Consider the following 27,974-nt stretch of genomic DNA (forward strand, 5'->3'; position numbering starts at 1 on the left):
ATTGCAATCTTATTTTAATAGGAAAAAATCCTGCTGTAATTGCAGTATCAGATCAGATCTCATTTCTTTAAGTCTAATACTACTCTTTATCTATGGCTGGTACCATTTCTTCTGGGAGAAAGATCTTTGAAACTGGAAGTTGTACCATAATTCAACTCTCCGCAGGTCTCATTCCCATCTAATAGTTAGAGATTGCTTTTAACCCAGGAGCAGGTTGTTCATCCTTTCCATTCTTTTGCATTTGTTCTTGTTTGCTGTTAAAACTGCAATATTCTTACGGCGGACACAGGACTTGGGCCACAAATATATTTTTTGTTTGATTGGACATTATGGCAGAGTTAATGATGTTGTTAGGAGAATTTCACAGCTACATGTTGTGCTGGACCTGATCTTTTCTTTGTTTTTCTAAAGCTGGGGTGTACACATGGTGGTGAAATATAGTATTGCTAAGCCAAATGGAAGATGTAGCATTACCCAGCTGCATTTCTTTGTGCATGCAAGTTAATTAGTGAATTAATTTTATTGTGAACATTAAGCAAAATAATACATTCTGCTGAAAACTTAACCTCTGCAAAAAAAAAAAAAATAAATCCTACTGTATTTGTCTTGATTAGGTATCCAGCTAAGAAGAGGCTTCATAATGTGCCCAGCCAGCCAGCCAGGTTTCCACAAGGATAAGGGCAGGGCATGATCCCTGCCTCTCAGAACTGTGTACGTGGTGAGTTTTGTAAGTAACTTCCCACCTTTGATAGCAGTCACTGGCAGCAGGGACTTCCCTATAGGGAAGTTGTTACACAATGCAGTTATTGCTTCTCCTACTGAATAGTCAAGAGTGAAACAAGTGCTCTTAAAAAAAACCCAACATTTCCCTGTGTATGATGAGGTAGCACCATTATCAACATTAATGTATGAGAAGAATCTTTCAGGCTTGGTGAGTCACCTAAGACTCTTGTATTGTCAAAAGGCAAATCAAACGGTAGTTGCATCTAATCAAGTAGTAAGTTGCAGGAGCAACTCATCCCACAGTGGGGGCCAACATTTGATCACAAATCATACAATGGACTCCATTGATATGTTGCAAAGACCTTGGCTGACTTTAAAGGTCCTCAAAAGCAGTCCACCAAAAATTAGGTAAAATGAATCCCTCCAACCATTGTCGAGGTCAACAATGAATGGTCTTGAAAATATCTTGGAAATTATCAGACGATCAAGTGGTATGCACAGGTTTTCAGATGAGGAAGCAGCTGCTATATATAGACATGTATTTCATAACAGTATGGCTCCACAAAAGAAGACCACGTGCATTTCTCCCTATCTTTTTTGCTCATTGCAAGATAATTCTAATTTTTCGTTATGTTCTGCTGAAACTGCTGCACTTTGTGGCTTGTTGAAAGTTTTGCTTGCAGCAATTCCCACTTCTGTAAGTTTAAATGTAATTCAGTACGAAATCATAGGGGCCTTACACATAGGGAATCTGATAGGATCACTTAAAGTGGTGTGTGAAGAATAATGGCCATTGCCAGGGATCAGTTTTACTCACCTCATGGGCCAGACATATCATGTTGTAGTAAATTGTGTGTAGCTGAAGACATTGATTGCAATTAGTTTCCCAAGTACGTGAGAGGTTGGATCTATAACGAGGTTTTTTTCCCTTATTATTTCTGCCTGAGTGATCATCTTTCTCTGGACACAGCTCAGGCTGTGACTTTATTCCAGACCACTATGGCAAAACCTGGCAAACATGAGGGAGAACTGAAAAAGCATCATATTATGGATTATGTATGCATAGGCTGAGTAACTGTTTTACCATGTGAAAGTGAAACGTGGTGAGAGTAGAACATTATGAAGAAGGAATTTTAAATGTAGGCATAGCCTTTCTTTTTATTGATCTGATAACTTTGCATGCGTTAGTGCATTTACTTACCTGATCCTACCAGATGCTCTTTATCAGTGTAGATCAAGGGGAGGGGTTGCCTTTGCTAAGTCTTTCTGGGAGGTTAGTTTTGTTGCTGCCCACCTTAATGGCCCTGACCAGCCTCACTGGGGCCTCTACCCACACCTCTGCCCATGGGCCCTGTTTCAGCTCAGCCCTACGCCTTCAGTCCTTTCCTGAGTTATGCTTAGGAGTGCTGGTCTCCGACTCTGCCACAGACATATCCAGCCATGGATGCTGTTGATCTTGACTGGCAGGCTGACTACCTGGCTTGACCTCAGCCCATCCCTATGGAGGTGCCTGACACTGTGGGCTGCCCCCTCACTGAGGGTGGTGGGGTGGGCCCTGGCTAGAGAAACCTATGCCCTTCCAGTCCCCGTGGGGATTTTCTATGGGTCCCAGCCCCCAGGCTGCTGCATGGTTACCTGGTATTAATTGCTTGATATTCTGTAGGGAGCAAAATACCTGCAGGAAGAAGGAGGCAGTGTGGTTTTGCCAGGAGCACAGAGCAAAAGTGCTGACGTTTACAAGATTCAAAGCTAAATAGATCATCACAGACTTAGGACAAGGTCCCATTTCTCCTAAGCCATAGCAGTAATTTACTTCTAGGAACAAAGAGATAAATTTGTGTCCATTCCTCCATTCTCTACACCTGCGTTTGAGGGGTGGAGGTTGGAATCTTTAATGTCTTTTGTTGTGGTTTAGCCCCAGTCGGCAATTCAGTACCACACAGCCGCTTGCTCATCCTCCCCTCCCCCCCCACCCCGGTGGGATAGGGGAGAGAATTGGAAGAGCAAAAGTAAGAAAACCCGTGGGTTGAGATAAGAACAGTTTAATAATTGGAACAAACAAACAAACAAACAAATTTAATGAGAAGGAAAACAACAAGAGAACGAGAGAGGAACAAAACCCAGTAAAAAAACAAGTGATACAACCACTCACCACCTGCTGACCGATGCCCAGCCTGTCCCCGAGCAGCAGTCGCTGCCCCCCGGCCAGCTCCCCCCAGTTTATATACTGAGAATGACGCCATATGGTATGGAATAGCCCTTTGGCCAGTTTGGATCAACTATCTTTGCTGTGCCCTCTCCCAGCTTCTTGTGCTCCTAGCAGAGCATGGGAAGCTGAAAAGTCCTTGACTGGTGTAAACATTACTTAGCAACATCTAAAACATCAGCATGTTATCACTATTATTCTCATACTAAAATCCAAAACACAGCACTATACCAGCTACTCAGAAGAAAATTAACTCTATCCCAGCCAAAACCAGGACATCTTTGTAAAGTGCAAAACTGCTTTTTTTTGTTTTTTCAGTCCTTCAAATTTGCTTTTTGTTCCCCTGGCACCTGAGGCTTCCCAGCCTGTTTGTCTGGAGTCAGCAAGGTACGTTAAGCTAATTCCCTTCCCTTGGGGCAGGAGCATTGCAGCACTCCCCTCTGCCCTGGTGAACCCCTTAGTGCTTTTGAAGGGAGTGGTGAGCTCCCTCAAGTAAGCTGCAGCCAGCATGCTCAGCTATTCTCATCTCTCTTTTTCTTCCCAGAACTAGGAAAGTCTCACGCTGCAGCTTCATCCTCCAAGACCTCTCTCTTGTGCCTAGGCCTTCCCTGCTGTGGCTACATCGGCTGCATGTATCACTGATGGGGAACTACTGGAGGGGAGGGGTGAGTATGTCACAGGTGAGGTTGGATGCATCCAGTGAAAAGTCGGAGCTAATACGCAGATAAGCCATGGCCTATGCTTTGTCCTGGTCCAATTTGTCTAGAAAACATTCTGGAGAAATCCATTTGGTCTCTCGACTGCATCCACTCAATATGATCTCTCTATGCGTGATAATATGTCAACTGCATAAGCTCTTTTCAATATTAACATTTATGCAGTTAGAGTTAATGCACTAATCCTGCTGCATAGTTCCACAATAATTAAATATATAAAATGTGCCTTGAGGTCAGAACAAGATGGTTTATTTATGACAGCCAACCCACAGCATTTAGATTCCAAGGTGGCATGGACAATACCTGTAATAGTCTTTTCATGCTTGCCCCTCTTTGATTCCTTTCTTAACACAGTGCTAAATTTGGAAATGTCCCGGGTTTGGGGTTTTTTTTGAGAAGTGGATGCAAAGCCACAATCTCTCGTTCGCTAAAAATAGCCATATGTGTGATTCTGTGTGGAGTGAATTGTGCTGAGGCTTGCACCTGCCAGCTCTCAATTTAATACTCTAATTCTTTTGAGACCTCTGCCTCTGCGCAGAAGTGAGAAGGGCTTTTACTGAACTATAAGCTGGACTGAGTCTTTATCACCTTTGCAAATCACTTGTGTATATTATTTTTCCCGTGTAGACAACCATTTTGAACATATAGCATTTGATTTAATTTCCCCTGGAAATGCAGCTTGATTTACTGGAGAAATACATATTTATGGAGAACTCACGTGCTCTGTTACAGATGGAGTGGGCTTATGGCATTTACAATGCAGCAAACATGGTTGAAGAACAGATACGCAAGGGCTGGTAGAGAGAGCAGTGAAGCTGATGTAACAAGCTGAGAAACCGCCTATCTTCCTTGCAGCCGACACGTTTATTTGTAAAGATACGGTTCCAATTTTCAGTATAAATGCCCATCAGTGTAAAGATATGGTTCCAATTTTTGGTATAAATGCCCATCAGTCTCTCAGCTAGATCCCTTGCTCAGATAAATGTGGTTGATCACTTTTTTTTTTTTTTTAAATGCTTGCAGGAGTAGACCCTGAAGTAGCAGAAAAAAACCCAGAATTTTCTGAGGAAATACAGCAGCAAGATCTCCCCTACAAGAACAAATAATTCGCCAGTAAACGGAGCTAAGATATTCAGCTCTGTTGCAGATTGTGCTATTGTGACAAATGTTGCTAATCCAGCATCATGCACCTTTACCTACTTCAGACAGAAATGGGGAGAACAGGGTAAGTTATACCAGGTTTCCACAGTGCAGGTTACTTTCTCTTTCTGCCAGACAAAGCTCTATCCTCCCCTCTGTGGAGAGCTGGAAGAAATACAGCTCTTCCTCTCTCTTATGCCTGGTGCTGCTCTTTAGGAATGGCTGTACAAAGAAGATATGCATCAGCAGTCCAGGCTGTCCCTCACACCTGCCATGGCCACTGTATGGTTAAGGACCATTTTGCTTCTCATGAATGATTTAGCTGATCAGCACATTTCTGCCTGGGGGAAGATGAAGTGCTGATTCCCCTGTGGCGATGTGTGATAAATGAAACCAAGCCTTAGTATTAAAAGAAAAGGATTGTTCCAGACATGTGAGGTAGAATGGCAAAAGGAGTAGCTGAGCTTTGAAGATGAAATAGAAACAATATAGAGAAAACAAGTGTTATAAAAGTAATTGCTTCCAGCTAATATTGGATGGAGGTCATTTCATGCGTTGACACTGAGTTGCTTAAGTAGCTAATGGTAAATTCTGGAGTCGTTGGCTCGGTGCCACTGTGTCTAGAATTGCATTTCACACCTCCAAGGGCTTTTCATGCAGGGAAATGAGAAACTGAGCTTTTGCAAAATTGTGGAATTAGCATCCTTTTCTGTTCACATTAAACAACTTTTTAGTATGAGGTCATATAGATGTTCTGTTGAAGAGGATCTGTCCCTGGACATTTCGTATCATCAATTTATGTGGAGTGCCCTGTCATCCTGACTCAGCACAAACACTGAACCAGCAGGAGCAGGTAAGCAGGAAAACAGTGGAAAGGCTGCCTGCAGGGAGGAAAATGCTGGCAGGTTCTTTTGTCTTTGTTCTCCATAAGCCCTTCCAGCTGGAGAAGGGGTTTCCTTTCCTCAGGTCTGAGGGGCAGCAGGGTAGAGACAGAAGGAAGAGCTAACTGTGAGCTAGTTCTTGGTCTCTAATGCTCACTCCAGGCTCTGTAGCATTATGGCCTCAGGGCAGCTACTAAAGGGATAGTTTGGCTTCCAGCCATACAGTGAAAGGTATTTAATTTGAGTTGTCATTGCCTATGACCTGTATTTTTGGGTTACCCAATCAGAGGGGAAAAAAAAAAGTGTACCTTTTTCCAAAGATGGAACCACTGGAATAAAAGGGAAGAGGAGGAAATAATTCACCTTCTTAAAGCAAAAGGAATTACTGACCAAAAAAGACATTATACAGGAGGAGTCTACAAGCTCCTGAGTCCATCAAGCGTCATTTTAAGGCTTGTGGGAAATGAAGGGAGCCTTCACAGAAATATAACTCAGAAATTCAGTTAGATCATCTCAGCTCTGGAATGCATCTTCAGTTCATTCCAGGCCCTGGGACTGGTAGGCAGATTCTTTACTGTAAATGTGACACAAAGCTTTTTGATCACTTTTTAGTGATAATTTTTTACTTCTAGCTTGGTTTCCAAAGAGCATGAAGCTTTTACTAGCTATATGTGACTTTCTGTCTCTCTAATAATTTTAGAATCTGTTAGCTGATGTCAAGTACACTTGACAGCCAGAGAATTGGAAAGCATATATTGAATCTTTGATTTGCATGCTGCCTAATGGATGATTGACTTGGTCAACAACTAGGGCCTTTAACAGCAATCAGATCCTCACAATAGCATGATTTACATGAGCAAAGGAACAACGTACTGAGACTCCGTAGGTTGTAGAAACAAAACCCAAACAACATAATAATACATAAAATCATCACAAGAAGGTATGCTTTGGGCAGAATGCACTGCAAAGTGTATAGCCTGAGATTGCTGGTGCAGACAGGTGCTCTGCCTGAAGATGAGACTGGAGGGGTCATTTAAGCAGCAGGTAGTTGAGAAAGGTCTGGAAAGGAAAATCTCAATTCAAACAGTGAGGAGAAACATTCAGCAGCTGGGATAGTGAAGCACTAATACAGATAACCAAGGAAGGAGTGGAGTCTCATCTGTGGGAGAACCACTAAATAGGCATCAGTGAGGAATGGCTAGAGAAAGTCTCTGAGGGCTCTTCTAACCTTCAGATCCTCTATCACAGACCCTGTCTTCTGTATACTTCTGAGTAAAGGCTGAGACAGAGAGTCAAATGAAGAAGAGGAATTTCTGTCTGCAGAAGAAGTCCCTGTTTGGGGATCTTTACGAGTGGCAGAGGTGACAGATGGAGTAACCCTGGGCTTAACCCTTATCTGAACGCACGCAGCTGTAAAAGTGATTTGGAGTCTTGTGCATGGGAGAATACTTTGCTCTTGGCAATGCAGCAGCCTCCTTATTGCCTCCTATATACCACCACCCTTCCTTCTGTATGGGGAAGAGGGTTTGTGACTCTGGTAGATATCAGCTTTTGGAAAATTGTGGTTTTGCCTTATCTTTTACCAAATATAGCCAAATGAGCCCTGCAGCAAGTAAAAGATGCTCGTAGAAAATGACATTCTGCCGTGCTTTATGTAATGCGCTGCTCTAATCCATTTATGCCTATTTGACAGCTAACCTCTTTGGGAGGCCTCAGCATCAAACTCCAAAACCTGATCAAGTCTGATAAACACATTTCTTGTATCAGCAGAGGGCGCATCCTCATTAACCAAGCGAGGTCTCTCCAGCTCGCTGCCAGAGCGCACAGTGCTCACCCACTGGGAGTCAGACGTCAAAGATGGGATGAAGTGACAGAACCGGTGAGTTGGAAACCTGTCTCTGAGGTCCTTTTGGCATGCACCAAGCAGCAACACAGTACACCACCCTGTTTGTTGTTTTGCTAGAGTTCATCTATTTGCAGAGTGGGCCTGGTTTCTTGGGATTGGGCACTAAAATGCTTATTTAGTTTCCCAGGACTTTGTCATCGAGGCTGGCCGTGTATGATACAGTTGAGCATTTTGTCAGGCTGCTGCCTGTTCTGTCAGAGGCAAACTATAAATACACACGTGCTTCTGCATTTCCCAATCTCTCACTCTGTAAGAGGAAACGGGCTTGTTTTCATGTGATTAGCAGGCAGAGGAACTTGTGAAAGTGACACAGCTGTACTGTAAAAGCGCCAGCCCACAGGCTTTGCTGCCAGAAGAACTTAACTGCCAGCGCTGATAGACCCAAGAGCAGGATTGCCTGAGACATGGAGCGAGAACCAATGCGCATAAGGGAGGGCTATTTGGTTAAGAAGGTAAGTGGGCAGTTTTGGACTGAGTGGAGGAGGAAGCTAACTCTGAACAGGTTGGGGAGGTGTAGGGAAACATACTTTGGTTTCAGTTATAGAAAAAAGGATCATTTTTTCCAAAAAGAAAAGGCAAATGAACAGAATTCCTTGAGCAGTAAAACAATGTGGTCTTAGTGATTATAGAAGTACTTGCTAGCAGTTATATCTTGTCAGAATACTACATAAGGCATTTTGCACGTATCTCAGATGTACCTTTGGATCAAAATATTTGTATTTTAATTAAGTAACCTAATGCCCTTAGTGGAAGCTTGGCAAAACAGGTAGCAGCTTCAAATGGCCACAGCCTGCTCGATTGCACTTAATCGCCGAGTTAAACATCAAGGAAGCATAGTGAGATTAAAGAGGTCAGATCACCTTGGCCTAGAGACAGCGTGTGGGGCCACGGGCACTTCCTTTCTTTGGGAAGGCAGTCGCTGCCCCACAGCAACCTCTGCTCTGGAGTCTTTTGTGGTAGAGCCCATAGGATAAGGCCTTGACTTTCGTTTAAATCCTTAGTGAGATCAATCTGGCTTAAAGCAGCCTAACTAAACAGTTTCAGTCCTGGAGCAAGAGAGGATCTCTCTCCTGTGGTGTCTCTGCTCATCAAAATGAGAACTTCACTCATTAGAACAGTTGGCTGGAGGGATCTCTAATCTGGGACCAGTGTTGTGAAGAGCCACTCCTCAGTCTTATTTCCACTGACACTAAAAGGAAGTAAGTTCATAATTGCAAAGCTGCAGTGATGCTGTCATGAGGAAGGAGAGAGCCAAATTCGTGCTGTGCAGATTGCAGATCTCTAGTTCCAATGGCCTGATATGTAGAGCAAGCGGCTCACGATCTGTATTCCTCCAGGACAGGGGAATGGCTGGAAACTTAAGACACTGGGACAATCCCAAACTGTGTGCCTGGCTGGGTATGCCAGGGAAAAGATGCATACAGATGTGCCAGTGTCAGTCCCTCACATTCCTGTGGGTGCTGGGTCCCCAAAAAGTGTCTCTGTGCAGGTACTACTAAAGTTGCTGCTGGGCGCTGTTGCAATGGCAACAGAAGTGGAAACTGTGCCCGTTTCCTAGAACAGCCTCGTAAATGGCTCTGTCCTTACAGAAGTGAGCTTATGCTGGTGGTGAGGAGCAGCAGTGTGCTAGAGGAAGGGCTGGAGGGCAAAAGGAGCAGAAGATACAGATCAGATGGGTACCAGCTGTTTGATACATCAGTGAGGCTGCTGTGAATTCCACAACCAGAGCTTCCAGCAAGGACGAGCATGCCCCTGATTAACCTTACCTGCTAATTATGTACTCTTCTACTCTCCTTTATGCCTGTAAAGTAAACCAAGGATTTGACCTCCCAAAGGAGTCATCCATGCAGCCACAGCTCTCTTTGCAGAGAGTGAAAGCCATTTGTCACTGACTTTCTCCTCTTGATATTTACGTTAGGCTGGGGAACAGTGCTGTGCTTGGGGGTCAGTGGTTTAGCTGAGACCTCCAGTAAATGTGTGTTCAGACTTCAGTGTTGATTTAGATCAGCTTAAACCTCTTTTGGGGACCTTGTGTCATCTTCTGAGCATAAGAAACAGCTAATTTTCTAATCTTGTAGTGCTGCAGATGTTATAAAAAGAAGTTGTTCTACCAAAGGGAAGTTGCATGTGTTTTTAAAGTGGCTCATGATTTCAGAGAGCAATTCAAGGAAGGCCCGTCTGCATCTGCAGTCTTTGGAGTAGGTGTGACAATTTTATTTTTAGTCCAGGAAAATCAAATCCAGCATCCTGCTTGCTTGTCTTTCATGAGATGTTATAGATTAGAACAATGTGACCATGTTTGGGTTTGCTGATGGTGTGGATCTGAGACTGCCAGTCTAATGCTGCTCCGCAGTGTCTTCCATTGGCAGACCATGTCAGAGTCTGATCTTCAGGAAGTACTGGACTTGTCTGTTTATGAGCAGAAGTATTGTAACCTGTGATAAACCCACAAACAAAAGGAAATGGCAACAGTTCTTGTCTTGACTCATCATCTTAATTGATTTCTTAGCAGAAAATCAGTGAGTGGGTCAATTTGGGCTCTCAAAAAATGGTAAATTCTTATGGCTTATTAAAAAAAAAAAATCAAAAGAAAACAGCAGTCAACACATATGTGGTACCCAGATGAGACTCTTCTTCGTAGTTCCCTGTTTGGATGGGTTTCCAGAGAACCCCCAGGGCAGTGACTTTCCTTTGGAAGGTAGCATTCATTTGTGGGGCACCTTCTGCTTCCAGTGAGGGCTGCAGAGGCTGGAAGCAAGTCCTGCTCTTAATAAGGTCTCAGCTCACAGTTTTCCCTCCCCACCCTGTAATTGAACATAAGGTCTGATTCAGAGTGCAAAAGGCCTTTCTTGGAAGGTAGGGCAGCAAAAAAGGATGTGACAGACAAAGGGTTCATTTAGGGAATTAAAAAAAAGACTCATCGTGTTTCTGTCCCATTCACTTCTGCAGAAATACAAAATGTAACTCTGCCCAGCTCGCAGGTTTAACAAATCAAAACAAGCCATTTGCACAGCACAACAGTGGCTGCCTTGCTTCTGTCTGCAGCTTTACCACTGCTCAGCCACCATGGTCTGAGGAGGACAGGGATGTTGTGGATGGAGTTGGAGGAGGGGGAGGATAAATTTAGGTCTCTCTTTGTAAAGCAGAACGAGCAAGGTAAACTAATATTTTTGAAGGATGGCCTCTGATTTGGGGCCCACAAATGTTGGTTGTGCTTTGGTAACTCTTCAGAGGAACTGTTGGTATCCAGCATATCTAAATGTTCATTTGGCTGGGCAGTGAGTCACTTGGGTATCTGGGATTGTGACCACTTTTGAAGCTGGTTGCAGGCAGGACCAGAGAGGTCATCAGCTAGGGAGCAACAGTCTTAGTAATTCTAGCAGTTAATCATGCTCAACACAGAGAGACGAGTCATTCCTCTCCGAGTCCCTGAGAGTTTTGCTGTGTGTTTCACTATATGTGGGATCCGGCCCTGTCTTTACCTCTCTATTTCTTGCATCTAACAGCTGTGTTTCACGAATAGGAAGTAAAAGCTTTAAAAGATGAAATGAAGCACTTCAATTCCTCACCACAGCATTTGGAGATCTGCAGCCTCAGGCCCTTAAACTATTCATCATGCTTACAGTTTGTTCTTATATGTCTAGAAATCCTCTGCGATGTGTGCTTCCTTATCAGATAGCCAAGGCTCAACGACTGACTGTATTGTAGCATCAAGTCCTAAATATAGCACAGGATGCCCAAATTAATGAGGCAGTCCTTATGTGCTAGTTCACATCCAGAAATTTTGAGGATTATTCATAATATTGCCCCTATGTTATCTTGAAGGCAGTGGTTGGGACTAACTGATACTGAAAAGAAACACCTGCTGGGGCAGGCAATGCAATTTTGGAAAAACTCATGGCTGGGGTGACTACAAGGGGAAATTAATAGTGGTCAGAAGAATAACAACAATGTTTTTTAACCACATAGTAAGATGGGTGCGGTTGTGGTATGTTCCTCTTGAGACACTAACTACAGTTATTTTAGCGTCAGTCAGACGCTCCCTGGAAGGTCATATCTTCGGTGGTTATCATATGAAGAGTGATTTTTTGAACATAATATACACAGTGATTTATTGATGCAGGGCAGCATGTTTAATACCTGGAAGCCGATGTGGGTCGTGCTTTTAGAAGATGGAATTGAATTCTACAAGCGGAAGGCTGACAACAGCCCCAAAGGGATGGTCCCACTAAAAGGAAGCTCTATTAACAGCCCATGCCAAGATTTTGGCAAAAGAATGGTAAGTACTTTTTTATAACAATGATTGACAGTATATTTATACTCCTGGAGGCACTGAAGGAGCAAAAGGCCAGTGGTTACAAATTCCTTACACTCATACTAGTGGCAATTCTTGCTTGTCTTAGAAGGTCACAAGCAGGCTTGGACTTGTGTAGTATTTGAAAGGTGTGACTGCTCAGGAAAAATTCAGGATACTTCAAGAGGAGCAATTCAGAAAGAGGCTGGTTGTTTTGGTTTTTTTTTTTAATCTCTGAGCCTGTCAGAGAGCACAGCTAAATTATATTGTTGTGAGGACACTTAGCAGCTGAATGGCGCAACTACTGTATTAAATATAAATCTAGCTGCCACAGAATAAAGGTGTGGGAACCAGCAGAAGCGTTTATTTATTGTCAAAGAGCAACAACTGGCTGGCTCAGACAGGAAAGAGATAAATGCTGTGACACAAATGCCCAAGTAAAGCTGTAATTCCAAACCTTTTTATTACCATTTGGTAACGACCCAACCCCACACACTTCACATTCATGAAATCTGTATTAATCGCACACTGCATTGTTACTTGTAGGGCTTTTGCAAGTGACTAAGAGTCCCATCTACACTCAGAGAGAGAGAGAAAGCAAGAACCGAAACTGATTTAGAGAAATTAGTTCAAATGTTGCCTACACGTGTGGGATCTCTAAGGTGGAGGGCAGCAAGTGCACAGGCTGAGGTCCCCATTCCCAGTGAAACACACAGATCACTATATTCACAAATTCAGAGTCTTATTTGGCAGAAAATAAGATATAGGAAGATAAATGTACAAGCATACATATTTTGTTGTAGGGTTCCTGAAAAATAGTTGTTGGTAAAACAGGATTTCTAGTATCAGCAAAGAATCATATCTTTAGTCAGTCGTTTGTTATTTCAGCAACTCAGTTTCATCAAATAGGCATTATACCCCCAGGAATTCCTCTGACAAAGTGGTTCCCCAGAATCTGGAAGATTATCCAATTACAGTTTAAAGAAATTTACCACAAGGATGCCTGAATAAAGATAGAAGTCTCTTAGAGCATTAGAAAGATAGAAAGAAAGTGTGAGAGAGTGCATGAGAGAGCAAGCTTCACTTTCTCTTATGAGCAAAGTGAGGAGAATTATACCTGTCCTTAGGTTTTGTGGTAAGTGGAGTCAGGGTCCCTGGTGTCAGGTTTGGACCTGCTGGCTTTCCTTTTTCCTTCCTTTCTTCTTTCTTTCTTATATTTTTTTCTTTTTTTTTCCTTCTTTGTGCAGACCCCATATTTGGGGGGGGTGGGTGGGGGTTGATTTTTATGGAGTCTTTTTAGACTTACATCTGTTAAGAAAAAAGGTCTCTTAACTTAAAAGCTCTCTTTGAGGCACTACAATAAAAGGATGGGGAGAGAATAAACATTGCTGTTAATCCTGTGCTGAGTCAAAGAAGTTGTAGATGGCTGCTTCTCCTGGGAACAAAAAGTTTTAGAGGGCTATTACCTTGGAAATCCCACCCAGAGCAGGATCATCAAGAGCTATGTGCTCTTCCTAGCTCTCTGTAGGTACTGGGACTTGTCCACAGAAGGAGACTGTATTATCCTGCCTGGAGGGAGAATTGCATGATCAGGCATTCCCACCCCATGCCCATCACAGGTTTTTTGATCCTTGAGCTGGCAAGGGCGATTGTCCAACTGATTCAGAAGGGTTTGAGACTGACTGCTGGTCAAGCCCATTTACTGTTCCTTATTGATAACAGCTCCTGCCTGAGCCACCCTTGGGCATGGCTGAGCAAACCTTACTGTTTAACCCCTCCAGCTTCGGATCTGACCTTCTGCTTCAGCCAGCATGGCTGTGTGTCAGTGCATTGCCTGGGCGCCAGCTGGGAGCTCTTTGTTACAGCACTTGGCTTTAGGTCTTTTGCAAACCATGAATAATAAAGTTGAAGCGTAATTACATCTAGGGACTAGAGCACAGGGCAGGAACATTAAATCGCCAAATAAAGGAACAGAAATTAAGTATACCTGCACACATTTGGTTCTAATTCTGCTGATTTGAAACCATGTTCCTGCATTATCTAATTAACAAGCCTCAGCACAGCACTCCTTACTTTATACATGAGGTATAACGCATGGGGAGAAGGGTACTATGTTCAAGAGTATCACAGATCCTACATTATAATGGTAGAAATTAAGTTTTTCTCACAAAGCATTCCTTTCCAAACAGTTTCGTGGGTTTTTTTTTTTTTGTTTTAACTCCCACAGAGGCACTGATGTCAGTATTGGTCTATAGTAGTTGCTTGGAAATGTCAGTAACAGTAATGCATTTAACAATAATGAAAAGATAATTCACCAGTGTATGTGTATTCTACAAAATAGCAGAGAGGTCTGAAGTATCTGATGTCTGCTGAAGGCAGAGTGAGAGAGATCCTCACCTGCCCAAAGGGTTGCTTGAGGATGTACCAGTTTGCGGAAGATGCATTGCATCTGTATCAAAGGATGATGAAGTCTTTGAGGATCATTCCTTTGACTGCGATGAGTTTTATATTATGCTTCATTTTACATTATGAGTTTACATAAGGAGTATTCATTTTACATATGAGTTTACATTATGTTTTATTTTAGTTGCTGGGGCCTTTTCTGAGGGAGAATAGAGAAAAAAGGAATGATCTCAGACCTGGGGGTTGAGGCACCCAAAACACCTTTTCAGCAAACTCTGATGCAGAGTTTGCTGAATTCAGTGGAAGCGATCCAAATGCCTTCAGCAGGTGTTGGAGCAGATCCTCCTTATTGAGTTGGTGAGATCATTCTGCAAGTTCATAGACCAATAGTCCTGGAGACGTATTTTCTCTTAAAATTTGCACTGTTCAAACAGTCAAAACTGCAACATGCTCATTCATATAAGCAACGCCATCACTGGGATTGTTCTTACAAGTAGTTACTGCCCAGTATAACTAAACCTAAATTTCTACGTGTATTCCTTGAAAATGTAGTATCTTGATTTTGTATCTTACATTTTACAGCTTTACTATACTGTTGAATCCAATGCCTCTGCATTCCATCCTGCCTTCTCATTGGTTATGTGCCAAAACATACAGTTATTCCTCTTACAGGAATTATTCTGGTTCTTATGCATAAATTTACTTCATATGGCTAGAAATGAAAGTATATTTTTAGGACAGGAGTTCTGTAGCGTGACAAGTGGGATAATTCTCATTAGGTTAGTTTTAAGTCCAGTCTCACTCACTTGGGCCCAGTTTGGAGAAGGGACTATTGAGCCATGAGCAGACTTTTATATTCATCTGGTTAGATTTCAGCTTTTTGAATTGGCTTATGTATCTGCATTAGGGCCTAGCTTGAAAACTCAGGGCATGTCACCAACCCACTTTGTTTACGAAGTCAGTTGCAAAAAGCAGGTGCTGAGGGGAAAGGAAGCAATCTTGGATTTGTTAAACAGAGATATAGCCTGTTCAGAAGAGGCTGCAACTGCATATTTTGAGATTTTATTTCAAAATGCATTCACCACTCTTCTTGTTCTTGATTTGAAGTTTGGTCGTTGCTTAATGTGATGTTAATTCTGCTATACTTGCACTTTCTGTGTTTTTCCCATGGCTTTCCTGTGGATAGCATTATCATGTATGGTTGCTCATAGTCAGATTCATTTGTTCTAACTTAAACTACCTAAAATGTTGGTGTTTAGTTCAGTCTAATGGTCTAATTTTCTCAAAAGCAGAAACAGATACGCATCATCAGAGGAAGACTTGGTCAATTCTAGGATTGGAGACTCAACCTCTTCACTGATTTCAGAGGAAGCCTGGATGTCTAACTTAGTGGCCTAGCTTTCTAAAAGCTAAAGTTAAGAGAAAGAGCTTTCCCAGTCTCCTCTGTGTACTGGAAATGAAAACTCTTCTTTAGCATTTCACTGTACATTGCTTCTCAGCTCTTCGACTTCGAGAATGCTGATTTTTCCTTTGGTAAAAGCTTGCTTTAATGCTTTGATATTTCATTCTATTAATCTGGTGTGTTAGCATGACTCTTGGATATTGGGATTTGGAGAGATCTGTCTGTTTGCTTTTCACATGCACCATACATTGATTTTCAGGATGTAGCTCTTTACTGCATGATGGGAAAGGTGGGTGTAGCTGGAAATATGAAAAGTGTCAGATAAGAAATGGTTACTTTTCTGTCTGAAATGGATTTTTGAGGACCCACTGCTTTGTAAGTTTGAAATCTGTCTTCCGTGAAAGTCAGTGGGACTTCTGCACAATTTCAGGGTATCAGAATTTTTCCATTGGCAACAATCCGGAAGATGCATATTAAGGATGTTCAGAAATGTGCCATTTACAAATGCAAGCTTCAGTAGACTAATTCAGTGTTTTGATTTCATTGCTGTAGATTCACTGCTCTCTGCTCTTTGATGATAGTCCCTGCTTTACTTGCCCTCATAAAGCCATGCTGTTTGCTTGCTGATTAGCCTGTCATTTTTAGATGCCTGCTGAGTCAGAACCTGTTGAATTTATGCTAATACAACTACGGAACAAATTACAGTTCCACTTATGGGGAACTATATTTTAGAGGAAGTGGAAACCCTCTTCCCCGAGTAATTAGATCCAGATTTTCCATCCAAAAGATCACTGGATGAAAACGAGATCAAACAGTGTGAACTTTGTGAGGTTTTTTTTTCAGGTTGGTGTTACTTTTTCTGCTTAGAACTACCTTTAAAAGATCTTTTCTCATTTTTGGGAAATATAGTCTTTCCATTGTTGCTAGTGTGTTTAGATAGGTAGTGATCATAAGGGGTAGCCAAGATTTGGATGTATCATCTCCCTACCAAGCCCTTAAAGGTTTGCTAGGCTGCAAATGTGTTTAGCTACTCTCCAACGTGACTGTGACCTTTTCTCCCCTTGTGAATCAGTAGCTGAGCAACATGATGTGGGGTTTTTTCCCTCCTTCAGACCAACCACATCTCTATAAACATTAAGACAAATTTACACCCACTGTAAGCCTGCAGGGGCTGGGCACTTCAGCCTTTCAGCTGTGTTGAAGTTCCCAGCAAAAGTTAAATCACAGAATCGTATAGGTTGGAAAGGACCTTTAAGATCATCGAGTCGAACCATAAACCTAACACTACCAAGACCACCACTATACCATGTTCCTAAGCACCTCATCCAAATGTCCTTTAAATACCTCCAGGGACGGCGACTCAACCACTTCCCTGGGCATCCTGTTCCAATGCTTGATAACCCTTTCAGTGAAGAAATTTTTCCTAATATCCAGTCTAAACCTCCCCTGGCGCAACTTGAGGCCATTTCCTCTTGTCCTATCACTTGTTACCTGGGAGAAGAGACCGACCCCCACCTCTCTACAACCTCCTTTCAGGTAGTTGTAGAGAGCGATAAGGTCTCCCCTCAGCCTCCTTTTCTCCAGGCTAAACAACCCCAGTTCCCTCAGCCGCTCCTCATCAGACTTCTGCTCCAGACCCTTCACCAGCTTCGTTGCCCTTCTCTGGACTCGCTCCAGCACCTCCATGTCTCTCTTGTAGTGAGGGGCCCAAAACTGAACACAGTATTCGAGGTGTGGAGCAGCTAAAATCAGCAGATATATCATTGCCACTCACCTTGGCTGTACTGCCAACGTCAGGATCGCTCACAGGGAAATAACAAAAGGAGTCAGTTACCTGCACTGCCTGTTCATGTTTTTCTTCAGAGTTTTTTTTTTATTTAACTGTGGCTCTAAGGCACTTTCCATAGTCCCTTAGGTACAGGTAGGCTGTATGTCATGGTGGTATTAGGTTAATCGTGCCCAACTGGCTACACCAAAGTAACTTTTAAAAAAACATCATTTATCATTCCAGTTTGTCTTCAAGCTCACTGCGGCCAAGCAGCAGGACCACTTTTTTCAAGCTGCCTACCTGGAGGAGAGAGATGCCTGGGTACGGGATATCAAGAAAGCAATTCATTGCATAGATGGAGGTCAAAGGTTTGCCAGAAAATCCACAAGAAAGTCTATCAGACTGCCTGAAACAATCAACCTGAGGTTTGTTCTTATAGCTCTGTTCCCCCAGTTACTTCCATCGCAGGCATCGTGTCAGATATGTAACCTTGGTCTAGAGGAGCTATGAGCATGTCTGTCCATGCTTCCTCTCTGGTTTCCCTCAGGGTCCTTTCTGCATGACTAACAGTTTCAGAGGGTACAATGTGGCAGAAATGAGCTAGCGATCAGAACTGGGAAGAGCATTTTGAACACATCATCTTTTACCAAAACATGCTTATTTATCAAAGGATTTTGCTGATAAGGAGATTTCTGAGCACACTGCAGTGCAGAAGGAGACCCCAGCCAAAGTGTGATTCTTCCAGGAGAGGCATTTTTATACAATATATAACTTATTGCAAAAATATTTTAAACCTTCTGTTTGCTCTCCAGAGAAATGCTGATGTTATCTTAGTTTTTGGATGGTGAGGGGAGAGTGGTGCCTGCCAGAGAACTTGGAACTGGCAAAGGGAGAAGAAGAGATAAAGGGCACATACAGGAAGCCATCTGTTTGTCAGTACTTTAAAAAATTAAGGACAACTTATTTTTTGCCTCTGAGCAGTAAATACCAAGATACAAATGAGCCTGCAATGCTCCTTACAAGACACTAAAACTGCACAGGGCCAAGATCCAACTAAATCTGACTTCACAGGCTTCAGCAGAGGATCACCCTGGCAAACAGGCCAAAGGACTTAGCCTGTGACATTTAATATTCGTCCTTCTTGTCATTCCAGAGCTCCAAGGAATTAGATCTGAGCAAGTGAGAAGCGGGTGGGAGGAAGGAAGTCACACCAGGGTTCACTGTGGTTACTTAGGGCCTCTGAGAGCATGCAGGCTTTGGAGATTTCACAGCGACACGTTTTCTGCTCAGCCAAGGACCTTTGGGGGAACATAGTGCAAAGCAGTGAGCACCAAGGCTGTGGGGCCCTGAGGAGGTGCCTCAGCAGTGGGTGTTCCTCTGTTCACGCTACAGTCACCGCAAGTTGTTCCATTCTCAAAATATGGGGGTGTAGTGAGCTGTTTGTGCGCTCCCCACTCTGCTCCTGCAGCTGTGACAGTGATGTAGTAAGGCCTGTAGGCTTTGCAACGTAAATTTTTCAGGAGATTAAACTAAGCCATGCTATAGCTCTGCAGAGCACAATATGCCAGCAAAAACATGAAGACCCCATGAACGACAATGATATTATTGTACGAACTGGCTAAAGCTTTTGATTTGCTAAAAGTTTCTGTGGTTCTTTTTATGCACAGTGCTTTGTACCTCTCAATGAAAGATCCTGAAAAGGGAATAAAGGAGTTGAAACTGGAAAAAGATAAAAAGGTGTTCAATCACTGCTTTACAGGTAAGGAGCTCTTGTCCCTCTTTTCCATACAATAAAGGGAGTACAGGGCTGAGAGTCTAAAGATAGATAAAACAGCTCTAAGCTCTGTAGAGCACAGAAGTTTGAGAAGAAAACGTGGCAGATGTTTTCTTGACCAACACAGGAGGTGCTCAAAGGATAAAGCTTGAAAAAGTTATGGCCACGGTAAGCAAGAGAGGAGGAAGAAATTTAACCAGTGCCAGAAAGATTGAAGTAGATCTTTGTAGAAAGTTGCATGAAACACTTAACTCCAGAAGAATGATTCCTTTCTGAATTTTTCATCAACAATGTCACATTGTAATTCCTGTCCTGCTCCAAGTCAAATCTGTGTGTGCTAGAGTTGAAACTCACCCTGTTTCGACAGCACTGGGTCAGTAACATAGCAGCTTGGAAGACTGCCTTCTCCAGGCTTGGCTGTCCTTCGTACTTCCTCAGTCCCTGTCCCTGAGGCTTCCCAGCTCAGCCCTGCATCCCCTCCTAGCTCTTTTCTCCCTCAGGTACAGTGTTCAGTACGGAGTTGTACTGGCCCCTGCCATCAGTCGGATCGGCTGTACCTCACTGGATGACCCAGGCATCTTTCCAGATTAGCGCTCTGCATTGTCACTGTCTTTCAGGAAATTGATGAATAGATGGAGTAGGCTTGTTGCCTGTGTATTTTTAGGCTGCTTTGTGTCTGTCTTCTTTTGTGGCTGATATTGTTTGTTCTTTTGTAATCAGGCACCTCTGTGATTGACTGGCTGGTGTCTAGCAACTCCATCCGAAACCGCAAAGAAGGTCTCATGCTTGCCTCTTCCCTCTTGAGTGAAGGCTACCTACAGCCTGCAGGGGACACGTCCAAGGCTGCTGCCGAGGGACTGTCAGACACCCCCTTCTTAGATCTCAGCGATGCCTACTATTACTTTGTGAGTGTTGTACTCTGGTTTTTTTATTGTCCCAGACTTGCTGATGCTCTGCTTTTCTCAGGCTGCTTACTGGGTTTCTTAAGTCCTCAAGGTAAGATTCTACAGAAATGGAGAGATCTATGTTAATTGTCTTTCTCTACATGATACTCAGAATGAACTGGCTCACCGTAGTATTTGTAAGCAGGACATTTTTTTTCTGGCACCCTTCTAAGTGTGAACTGAGTGCTGAGATCAAGCTGGGTTCTTTTTAACTTAACTTTGTTCCTGCTAATTTCACCAGTGACCAGAACTTAGCCATCAGTTCCCCTGATGATTCAGTGGAAGGGAAGAGAGTAATTCATTATCATGCGGCTTCTCAGAGTGGCACAAGCTATAAACCCATTTTTGTGCAGAGCCGTCAAATCTGACTCAGCGCGTGTGCGTGCACACACACAGAGAGAGCTTGCCTGTAAGCAGAAAAGCAAAAGTTTTTAATATCCACCAATAACACCTGGTCCTGTCCTGGGTAGCTTACCCAACCTTTTCAGTTTATTGCTTCATATTCTGTAGATTGATTTGAAGAACTTGCAATATCACAATCACAGTCAAATACTGTTTTAAAGATATTTGGCTTATGAAGTTACACTACCAAAAAAGTATGCCTTCTGTCAAGTAAAATGCTTAAGTATTACAATTCCGTTTATATTTACCACACAGAATCACTCAACCTCACCAAAATGAATCTCCCATTACTTCATTTGTTTTCCTAGAATGTGTCCCTGGTAGGGAGACTTCAGCTGCGCAGCAATGGAAGCAGACATACTGCTGATGAAGGCGGCCTTGTGGCCATCACAGTTCCTGGCTATCTGGGACACTTCTAGCAGCCCATGTGCACTCTGCTTGCTTTCAGCTTGTTTCTAGTTTGATTCAATACCAGTGTGGTGTGAGGAGGCCACAGCAGGTCAATGTCTGACTTGCTATCATACAAATAGCACAGATGTTTACTCTAAGCCATACGAATGGTTACCTACATTTACATAATTTGAACAGTGTAAGGTTTCAGTAAGTAGCATCACAATTTATCTGGTGTGCAATGGATGTGATGCATGGATCCTGAGACAGCCCATGCTCCATGCACACATCACAACATCACAGCCATAAAACATTGCAAATTTAAAAAACTAGGGCCAGTTCTTGTTGTTGGAGAAGACAGCCTAGATGGAGCATTTCTTCTTCCCAAATTCTAGATGGTTGTGATGGATGGAGGAAGAGGAAGGGTCTGTTGGGTGCAGGGATGGCCAGCCTGGAGTGTATTGGCTGTGTGGCATTGCTTCATGTGAACTGCTGTCTGTGCATTTAAAAACCTGTGACATCATGGGATTGAGGCAGCCTGTTCATCATGGAGGAAATGTGACACCAAGAATCACGGAGAATGGAGGCACTGACATATGTACAGGTGCTCCAGCTCTCTTCAGATGCTCTGAGATCCATTGGTGTAGTCCTACCTCACACTGAAACACTTCCATGGTGATTTGGAGAACTCCTCAACTTGACTGGGAGATTTTTCCAGTTAAAGGGTTGATTTTTTGGGTGGCAAAAACCAGGGTGGAGGGAAGCCAAAGAGAAGCCAGATTTGTACATGTACATAAACATGCAGCAGCTGTGTAACTTCTGAATTTTCTCTTGTGGTCATGCAGCCAGACAGTGGGTTTTTCTGCGAGGGAAATTCTAGTGATGATGATGTGGTCCTGAAAGAAGAATTCAGAGGCATAGTAGTCAAACAAGGATGTTTGCTGAAACAGGTAAGTATTGCATGTGTTCCATCCTGTCACTGGGATGATGTTGCATGGATACAACAAGATTACTCTTTTACACCTAAAAGCCTTAGAGAAGAGAGAGGAACTAGCCTATGCCATCTCCGCACATGACAGGTTTCATCTCTGTCCCTTTTACCTTTGCACAGAGAAGGCTTGCTGTAGCATGGCAGCAGGGCTTTTGCCCAACGTTGCAAGGTTTATTGCTTTTATTACAAAATAAGACAGTTTATAGTTTTAATTAGGAAAGAGCGCTAAAGCAGGAGATGTGACAAGTCATTGGTACAATGCAGAACTGAACTCAGGTAAAAAGGGTGCCAATCCAGTGTCCCTTTGGACACACAACTGGATTCAGTTGCCGGTTGTCACAGGCTTTTTCAGCGTACCTGAGCAAAGGAGTCCTTTCAGTCACTAACGTTTGATCCTGTGCCATCTGTAAGACGGACAATAACTGTATACCTTCCTTTCCAGCAAAACTTTAAGCAATACGGTGAATGTCACAGTAAGATCCTTACTTTCTGAGGCCTTTGCAAACAGATATTAGTGAACTGAAGGCAAGACCAGGATTCTTCAATGAATAGAGTAGTTCAGTTGGAAGGGACCTACAGTGATCATCTAGTCCAACTGCCTGACCACTTCAGGGCTGACCAAAGGTTAAAGCATATTATTAAGGGCATTGTCCAAATGCCTCTTAAACACTGACAGACATTAGGCATTGACCACCTCTCTAGGAAGCCTATTCCAGTGTTTGACTACTCTCTCTGTAAAGAAATGCTTCCTAATATCAAGTCTGAACTTCCACTGTTAAAATATCCATTGCTACCCTAAGAACTTTTTGGTGATGCTCACTTGTATTTCTCTTGCTCAATCAGATTACTCAAAAGCAATGGAAGAAATTAGATATGCATCTTTCTGCTAACTTTTACCCTGTCACATTCACCTCTGCCTAGTTAGTAAGAGCTTCCTTGCAAACAGCGTAGTTAATTGAGAAACCAATATTTTGAAATGCTGAGAGGAAGTGATTCATGACAGTCTTCCACCAGTGTTAGTCTGGATTTGGTCACCCTCAGTGAGTTGTGGATCATTGCTTGGAAGTGTTGCTGCTTCTGCTGAGAATGCCTGTTTCCAAGACTGAAATGATGGGTGGGGAAAATCTAGATCTGCTGAAAGCAATGAGGCATCTACATCCATAGCGGAAGGTGGTCTTATTTCTGCTTTAGCTTCTCAGCCACGAACCCTCTCCAGGGTGCTCGAGCCAGATAAAACTTTTTTGTTGTTGTTGTCTTTGCAGGGAGAGAAGAACCTTCAGCTCATTCTTACCAATAGTTCAAGGTACCTTCCTGCAAGACATTTCACAGACATGTTTTCTGGCAAGCATTTAAGCCCAGTTCTCACAGACCTCATGTGAATGTCATAGCTACTGGACTATGAGACGTGTTTAGGGGAATCTCCCATGTTGAAGCTGTTCTACTTTGTACAAAAAATAAAAAAAGAAACCACTGTGACAGCCCAGTTGTTGTGCAAAACAGTGGGATGCAGAAAGGCTAGGTTCAAGTCCTACTCCAGTGAATATTTCCTGTCCAAAGCATTCAGCTTTTTCCCCTTTTGTATTTGCCTGTTCTCTCACATGTGGGTTAGCTGACTGTAAGTGCTTGCAGGCAAAGCAGTTCACGACATTCCTGTTTTTGAATTTTCCTAGGGACATCGGAGGAAGAACTGGAAAGTGAGGAAGTTTGTTTTAAGAGACGACCCTGCATATCTTCACTACTATGATCCTGCTGGAGTAAGAGACATTTGCTTTATTTCCCTGTTTGTTTTAAAGCCAACGCCTTGTAGAAATATCTGAACGGAGTATTTGCATGGGAATGTGTGATAGGGAAGACCAAGCAGGACAGAGGGCCTCGCTGCCCTCTGGAAAAACAGAGTGAAGGACAGTTTCTGGGGCTGCCAAGTCAGGGTAGCAAGTGCCACCCAGGCCTGGGAACAGGTAACACTGAACTGTGCTCTCACCTCTTATCTGTGATTAATTAGAATTAATGGGTGCTCTCACTTGATTAAAATGAACTAGGTCATAAGTGCAAATGAACACAATACAGTCATTTTGCAGTTTATAATTGAGGTATTTTCTGTGTTAGGCTGAGACATGGTGTTCCATTTCTTGTGCAATTCTAACGGGCCAAACCCTGCCCTAAGAAAGGAAGGAGCATTGCCATGGGCAAAACCTGCCCCCCAAAAGCTGGCATTCAGGTAGATTCAGTCCACAGGTTTTATTTCATCCTGCATTGCTGCAGGAGCAGTGCCGTTGTGGGTTACAGGTGCTTTATGCTGTGCCTGTCCCCCCGGCAGAGGCAGCCTAGACACACTGGAGAATCAATACTGAGGAGTTTCTGACCTCCCTGTTCCCAGCTTGCCTTTCCCACTCCTGGCATCCCCTTCCAAAGGGCTGAGGTGTGTCAGCTTATAGGGACTGCTTCTTTGAAACTTACACCAGCAAAAATGCACCTGCTCTTTGCCCAGTCTTTGACTATCACAGTCCTGAAGTGCACAAGAGGCTAAATTGTAAATAAGGGTATAGCTGCTCCTGCTGCTTGGTAAGAATACTTCTAAGATCGTATCTTTTTCTAACTAATCTTTTTCTTCTATTCACTGTGACATCAAAAGAAAAGTTCTAGTTGGCACAAGGCTTATATTCTTCTTGTACCTTTGTTCAGGACATGCTGAATACTCTGCAGATCCTGAATTCCAAATCCCAAAAGAGATTTCCTGTTTATTTGCAGGTCTTCCCCCTACCACACCCCCTACCCTCCATATCACACACAGACTGAGGATCCCCTGGTTTCCCAGGTGACATACTAAGTCAGCAAATGTTTTTGTTTCCATTCTGGAGTTGTAGCCAGGTATTAACATGTGAACAGTTTCAGAAGTGTTGCATTTCATTTTGATTTCATGTCCTCACCAGGGAGAAGAACCACTAGGAGCAATTCACTTGAGAGGCTGTGTGGTGACAGCAGTGGAAGATATGCCAGACTGTAAGGAACCATATTGAATGAGCTGTGTAATAAGTTTTTAGTACATTCTTTCAATCTGCCTGAAATCACAGGTGGTTTTTACTCAAAAGCAATCTATGTGCAATGATTCAGTAATTCTGCTAGTAACTAGTCTCTCTATTGCTGTCTTAATTACTGGAGAAGGATACCGTGGTAAAGGTAGCAACAGGGAATCTTGTGTTTTGTCAGTTGTTTAGAGAAGACTTGTCAAAAGGATGACACCATCCCTATGTTAGGATAACTGGCCTTAGACAAAGTAAGCTCAGTTTGCTCTCGTAGTTGATAAACTTGGGATGGAAGCTTTGTGTTAGAAATGGTTGTGCCGACAAATTATTACTGTTCGCATTCTGTTCCTCCCAAAACTAGAAGCTGTGGGAACAGCAATGGTTAAGCGTTCCTGCAAAGAACAAGAAACACTCATTCCATACATTCTCCTCTCCGCAGGAAAGGCAGACTATCATACCCAGCAAAAAAGTCTGTTGGCATCTCAGCACCTGTGGAGGCTGTGCTGGCAGATATGAAAAGAACTGGAGGTTCTGGATGTGACATGAACTTAAATGTCTTTTTTTTGTAGCCGGGAAGGCATGGGAAGGTTTGGGGAATATGACCTGTCTGCAGGATTACAGATCCTTCCATGATTGGAGATCCATTAACCAGAGTCTCCTGAAAGTGAAATGTGCAGAATTCATGGGTTGTTTCTCCAAGAGAGAGACCTATCTCATGGACCCAATCTTGCAATGTGTTTGCGAAGGCCTGATCAGGCACAGCTGTAGAAAGGAAGGAAATCACCTTACAGTATGTAAAGGAAGAAACATTGTAAATACAAGACTTTATTCTCTCATAGCTGACTTCCTTATTTCTTCCCTGTAGCCAAGAAGTATGATGTTGACAACATCCTCTTTGAAATCATCACAGCAAATGAAATCCACTATTACTTGCAAGCAGCCTCATCCGCAGAGCGTACAGAGTGGATCAAAGCAATTCAGGCAGTTGCTAGGACTGGAAAATGAAGATGATCTGCCAGCAAGAAGACAAACAACTGAAATTAGGAACAGGAATTTTAGCATTTCACTGAGAGAAAGCAGTATCATCCAGAAAGGCATCCTAAGGCTTCTGGGTTGGGGGTGAGGGTGGGTAGCAAGTTTCAATTCTGTAACTAACAAACAAACTAACATTTTTCAAACTAACAAACTAACATTTTTCCACTTGTGTTATGGGAATATTTTACTAAATTATAGCATAGGACATGCCATATTAGTGTGTGCTGCTTAGAGTAATCAATCTGCCTTGGGAAGCTTGTACCTTATACCTTTCCCTGCTGCCACAGCTGGTAGTGAGAATTTCACCATTAACAGGGGACAGAGTCATGTCACTGACTGCAAGTGAGGAACTCAACTAGGCACCTACCATTCAGCCTGTGTTGTGTTTCAGTATCTTCAGATATTTCAAAGTCCTCCGAAGACAAACTTTACATTTTCTTCTTTACCAGATCTTTTTACTGCTTGTTCACCTGTACAAGTAATGCCATAGATTTAAAGAATGAAATCAACTCACTTGGAAACCTGATCCACTCCTTTATAATCCTTCAGTGTTAAGGAAGGGAAGAATGCAGACAACTATGGAACACCATGGGGAAAGCAAGTACAACTCAATGACAGCGGTATGAGGAAAAGCCTCTTCCCACAGTATTTCAAACACAAAGCAATCTCAGTTCAACCTCTTTATCACCTGATTTTGACCTTTGCTAAATTTCTCCACAAGAATCTGCTCTAGAACCGTTGTTTCCCTTCATTTAGGTCTCCGAAGCATTTGCTAGGATGTCATGTACTGCTGATTTGACCTGTATTTGAATTAAGAATCTTACAGGAGATGGGAAAGGATCCATGGGTTACTTGCTTGAACTACTGATTGAAGTGGTTTTGTTTAGGTTTTTCTTTTTCTTTTTTAACCTCTAGCAACATACTCAGTCCTTGGTTCTGTGCCTTACTAATATAAGAGAAACATTATGCTTGCTGTACATGAAATAAACATTATTATTTGACAAGGTCAGTTTACCTGATCAATCCTTATATTTCAATCCTTATATTTTTGTCTGACTGTATGTATCAAACTTCTAAGTCTTAAACTTGAAGCAGGAGTTGAAAGTCAAGTTAATGTCAGATCCTGCATGTAGACTGTTCCTGATCCAGACTGATGTTTCTGAGTGCAAGTAAACTACAAAACTTTTAAAACTGTTCATAGATCTAATAAGGTACCTTATCCTTAAGAATTCTTATTCAGATCTCTTCAGTCTAAAAATAAATCTGGAGCTAAAGGTTCTCTTCAATTCTGCTTAATTATACCTGTATCTGAGCTAATACCTCACTCTTCGCTGGGTAAAGAACTGGCTGGACGGCCGGACCCAAAGAGTGGTGGTGAATGGAGTTTACTCCAGTTGGCGGCCGGTCACAAGCGGTGTTCCCCAGGGCTCGGTGTTGGGGCCAGTTCTGTTTAATATCTTTATCAATGATCTGGACGAAGGGATCGAGTGCACTCTCAGTAAGTTTGCAGATGACACCAGGTTGTGCGGGGGTGTTGATCTGCTTGAGGGTAGGCAGGCTCTGCAGAGGGACCTGGACAGGCTGGATCGATGGGCCGAGGTCAATTGTATGAGGTTTAACAAGGCCAAGTGCAAGGTCCTGCACTTGGGCCACAGCAACCCCATGCAACGCTACAGGCTTGGGGAAGAGTGGCTGGAAAGCTGCCAGGCAGAGAAGGACCTGGGGGTGTTGGTTGACAGCCGGCTGAATATGAGCCAGCAGTGTGCCCAGGCGGCCAAGAAAGCCAATGGCATCCTGGCTTGTATCAAAAATAGCGTGGCCAGCAGGACTAGGGAAGTGATCATGCCCCTGTACTGGGCACTGGTGAGGCCGCACCTCGAATACTGTGTTCAGTTTTGGGCCCCCCACTACAAGAGAGACATGGAGGTGCTGGAGCGTGTCCAGAGAAGGGCAACGAAGCTGGTGAAGGGTCTGGA

The 27,974-nt window shown here is 43.0% G+C and overlaps 1 protein-coding gene across 8 annotated transcripts; it reads left to right on the forward strand.

Moving 5' to 3' along the window:
• Positions 1–634: 634 nt before the first annotated feature.
• PLEK (pleckstrin) lies at positions 635–27,310 on the forward strand. 8 transcript variants are annotated; one of them, XM_075496871.1, is made up of 13 exons: positions 635–727; positions 3,480–3,594; positions 4,669–4,870; positions 6,915–7,027; positions 7,434–7,545; positions 11,696–11,851; positions 17,683–17,864; positions 19,107–19,198; positions 19,934–20,118; positions 21,795–21,899; positions 23,611–23,694; positions 24,871–24,940; positions 25,829–27,310. In XM_075496871.1, exons 4-13 carry the CDS (start codon positions 6,963–6,965, stop codon positions 25,966–25,968), a joined length of 1,191 nt encoding a protein of 396 aa, XP_075352986.1. In that variant the 5' UTR covers positions 635–727; positions 3,480–3,594; positions 4,669–4,870; positions 6,915–6,962; the 3' UTR covers positions 25,969–27,310. The 8 variants fall into 8 exon arrangements, with proteins under 8 accessions (XP_075352986.1, XP_075352987.1, XP_075352988.1 ...); XM_075496872.1 differs by having other exon boundaries at positions 636–727; positions 7,437–7,545; XM_075496876.1 differs by lacking the exon at positions 6,915–7,027 and adding an exon at positions 7,906–8,024 and having other exon boundaries at positions 639–727.
• Positions 27,311–27,974: the final 664 nt, after the last annotated feature.

The sequence above is a fragment of the Mycteria americana genome, chromosome 3 (genome assembly GCF_035582795.1).
Source record: "Mycteria americana isolate JAX WOST 10 ecotype Jacksonville Zoo and Gardens chromosome 3, USCA_MyAme_1.0, whole genome shotgun sequence".
NCBI lineage: Eukaryota > Metazoa > Chordata > Aves > Ciconiiformes > Ciconiidae > Mycteria > Mycteria americana.

What these genes read in the sequence shown, in the direction of transcription:
- PLEK (XM_075496871.1), top strand. Translation starts at nt 6,963, where the DNA reads ATGAAGAAGAGGAATTTCTGTCTGCAGAAGAAGTCCCTGTTTGGGGAT. An exon ending in GGGATGAAGTGACAGAACCG is followed by an intron (nt 7,546 to 11,695) that starts GTGAGTTGGAAA and finishes TTATTGATGCAG; the next exon opens with GGCAGCATGTTTAATACCTG. An exon ending in AGTGGAAGATATGCCAGACT is followed by an intron (nt 24,941 to 25,828) that starts GTAAGGAACCAT and finishes TCTTCCCTGTAG; the next exon opens with CCAAGAAGTATGATGTTGAC.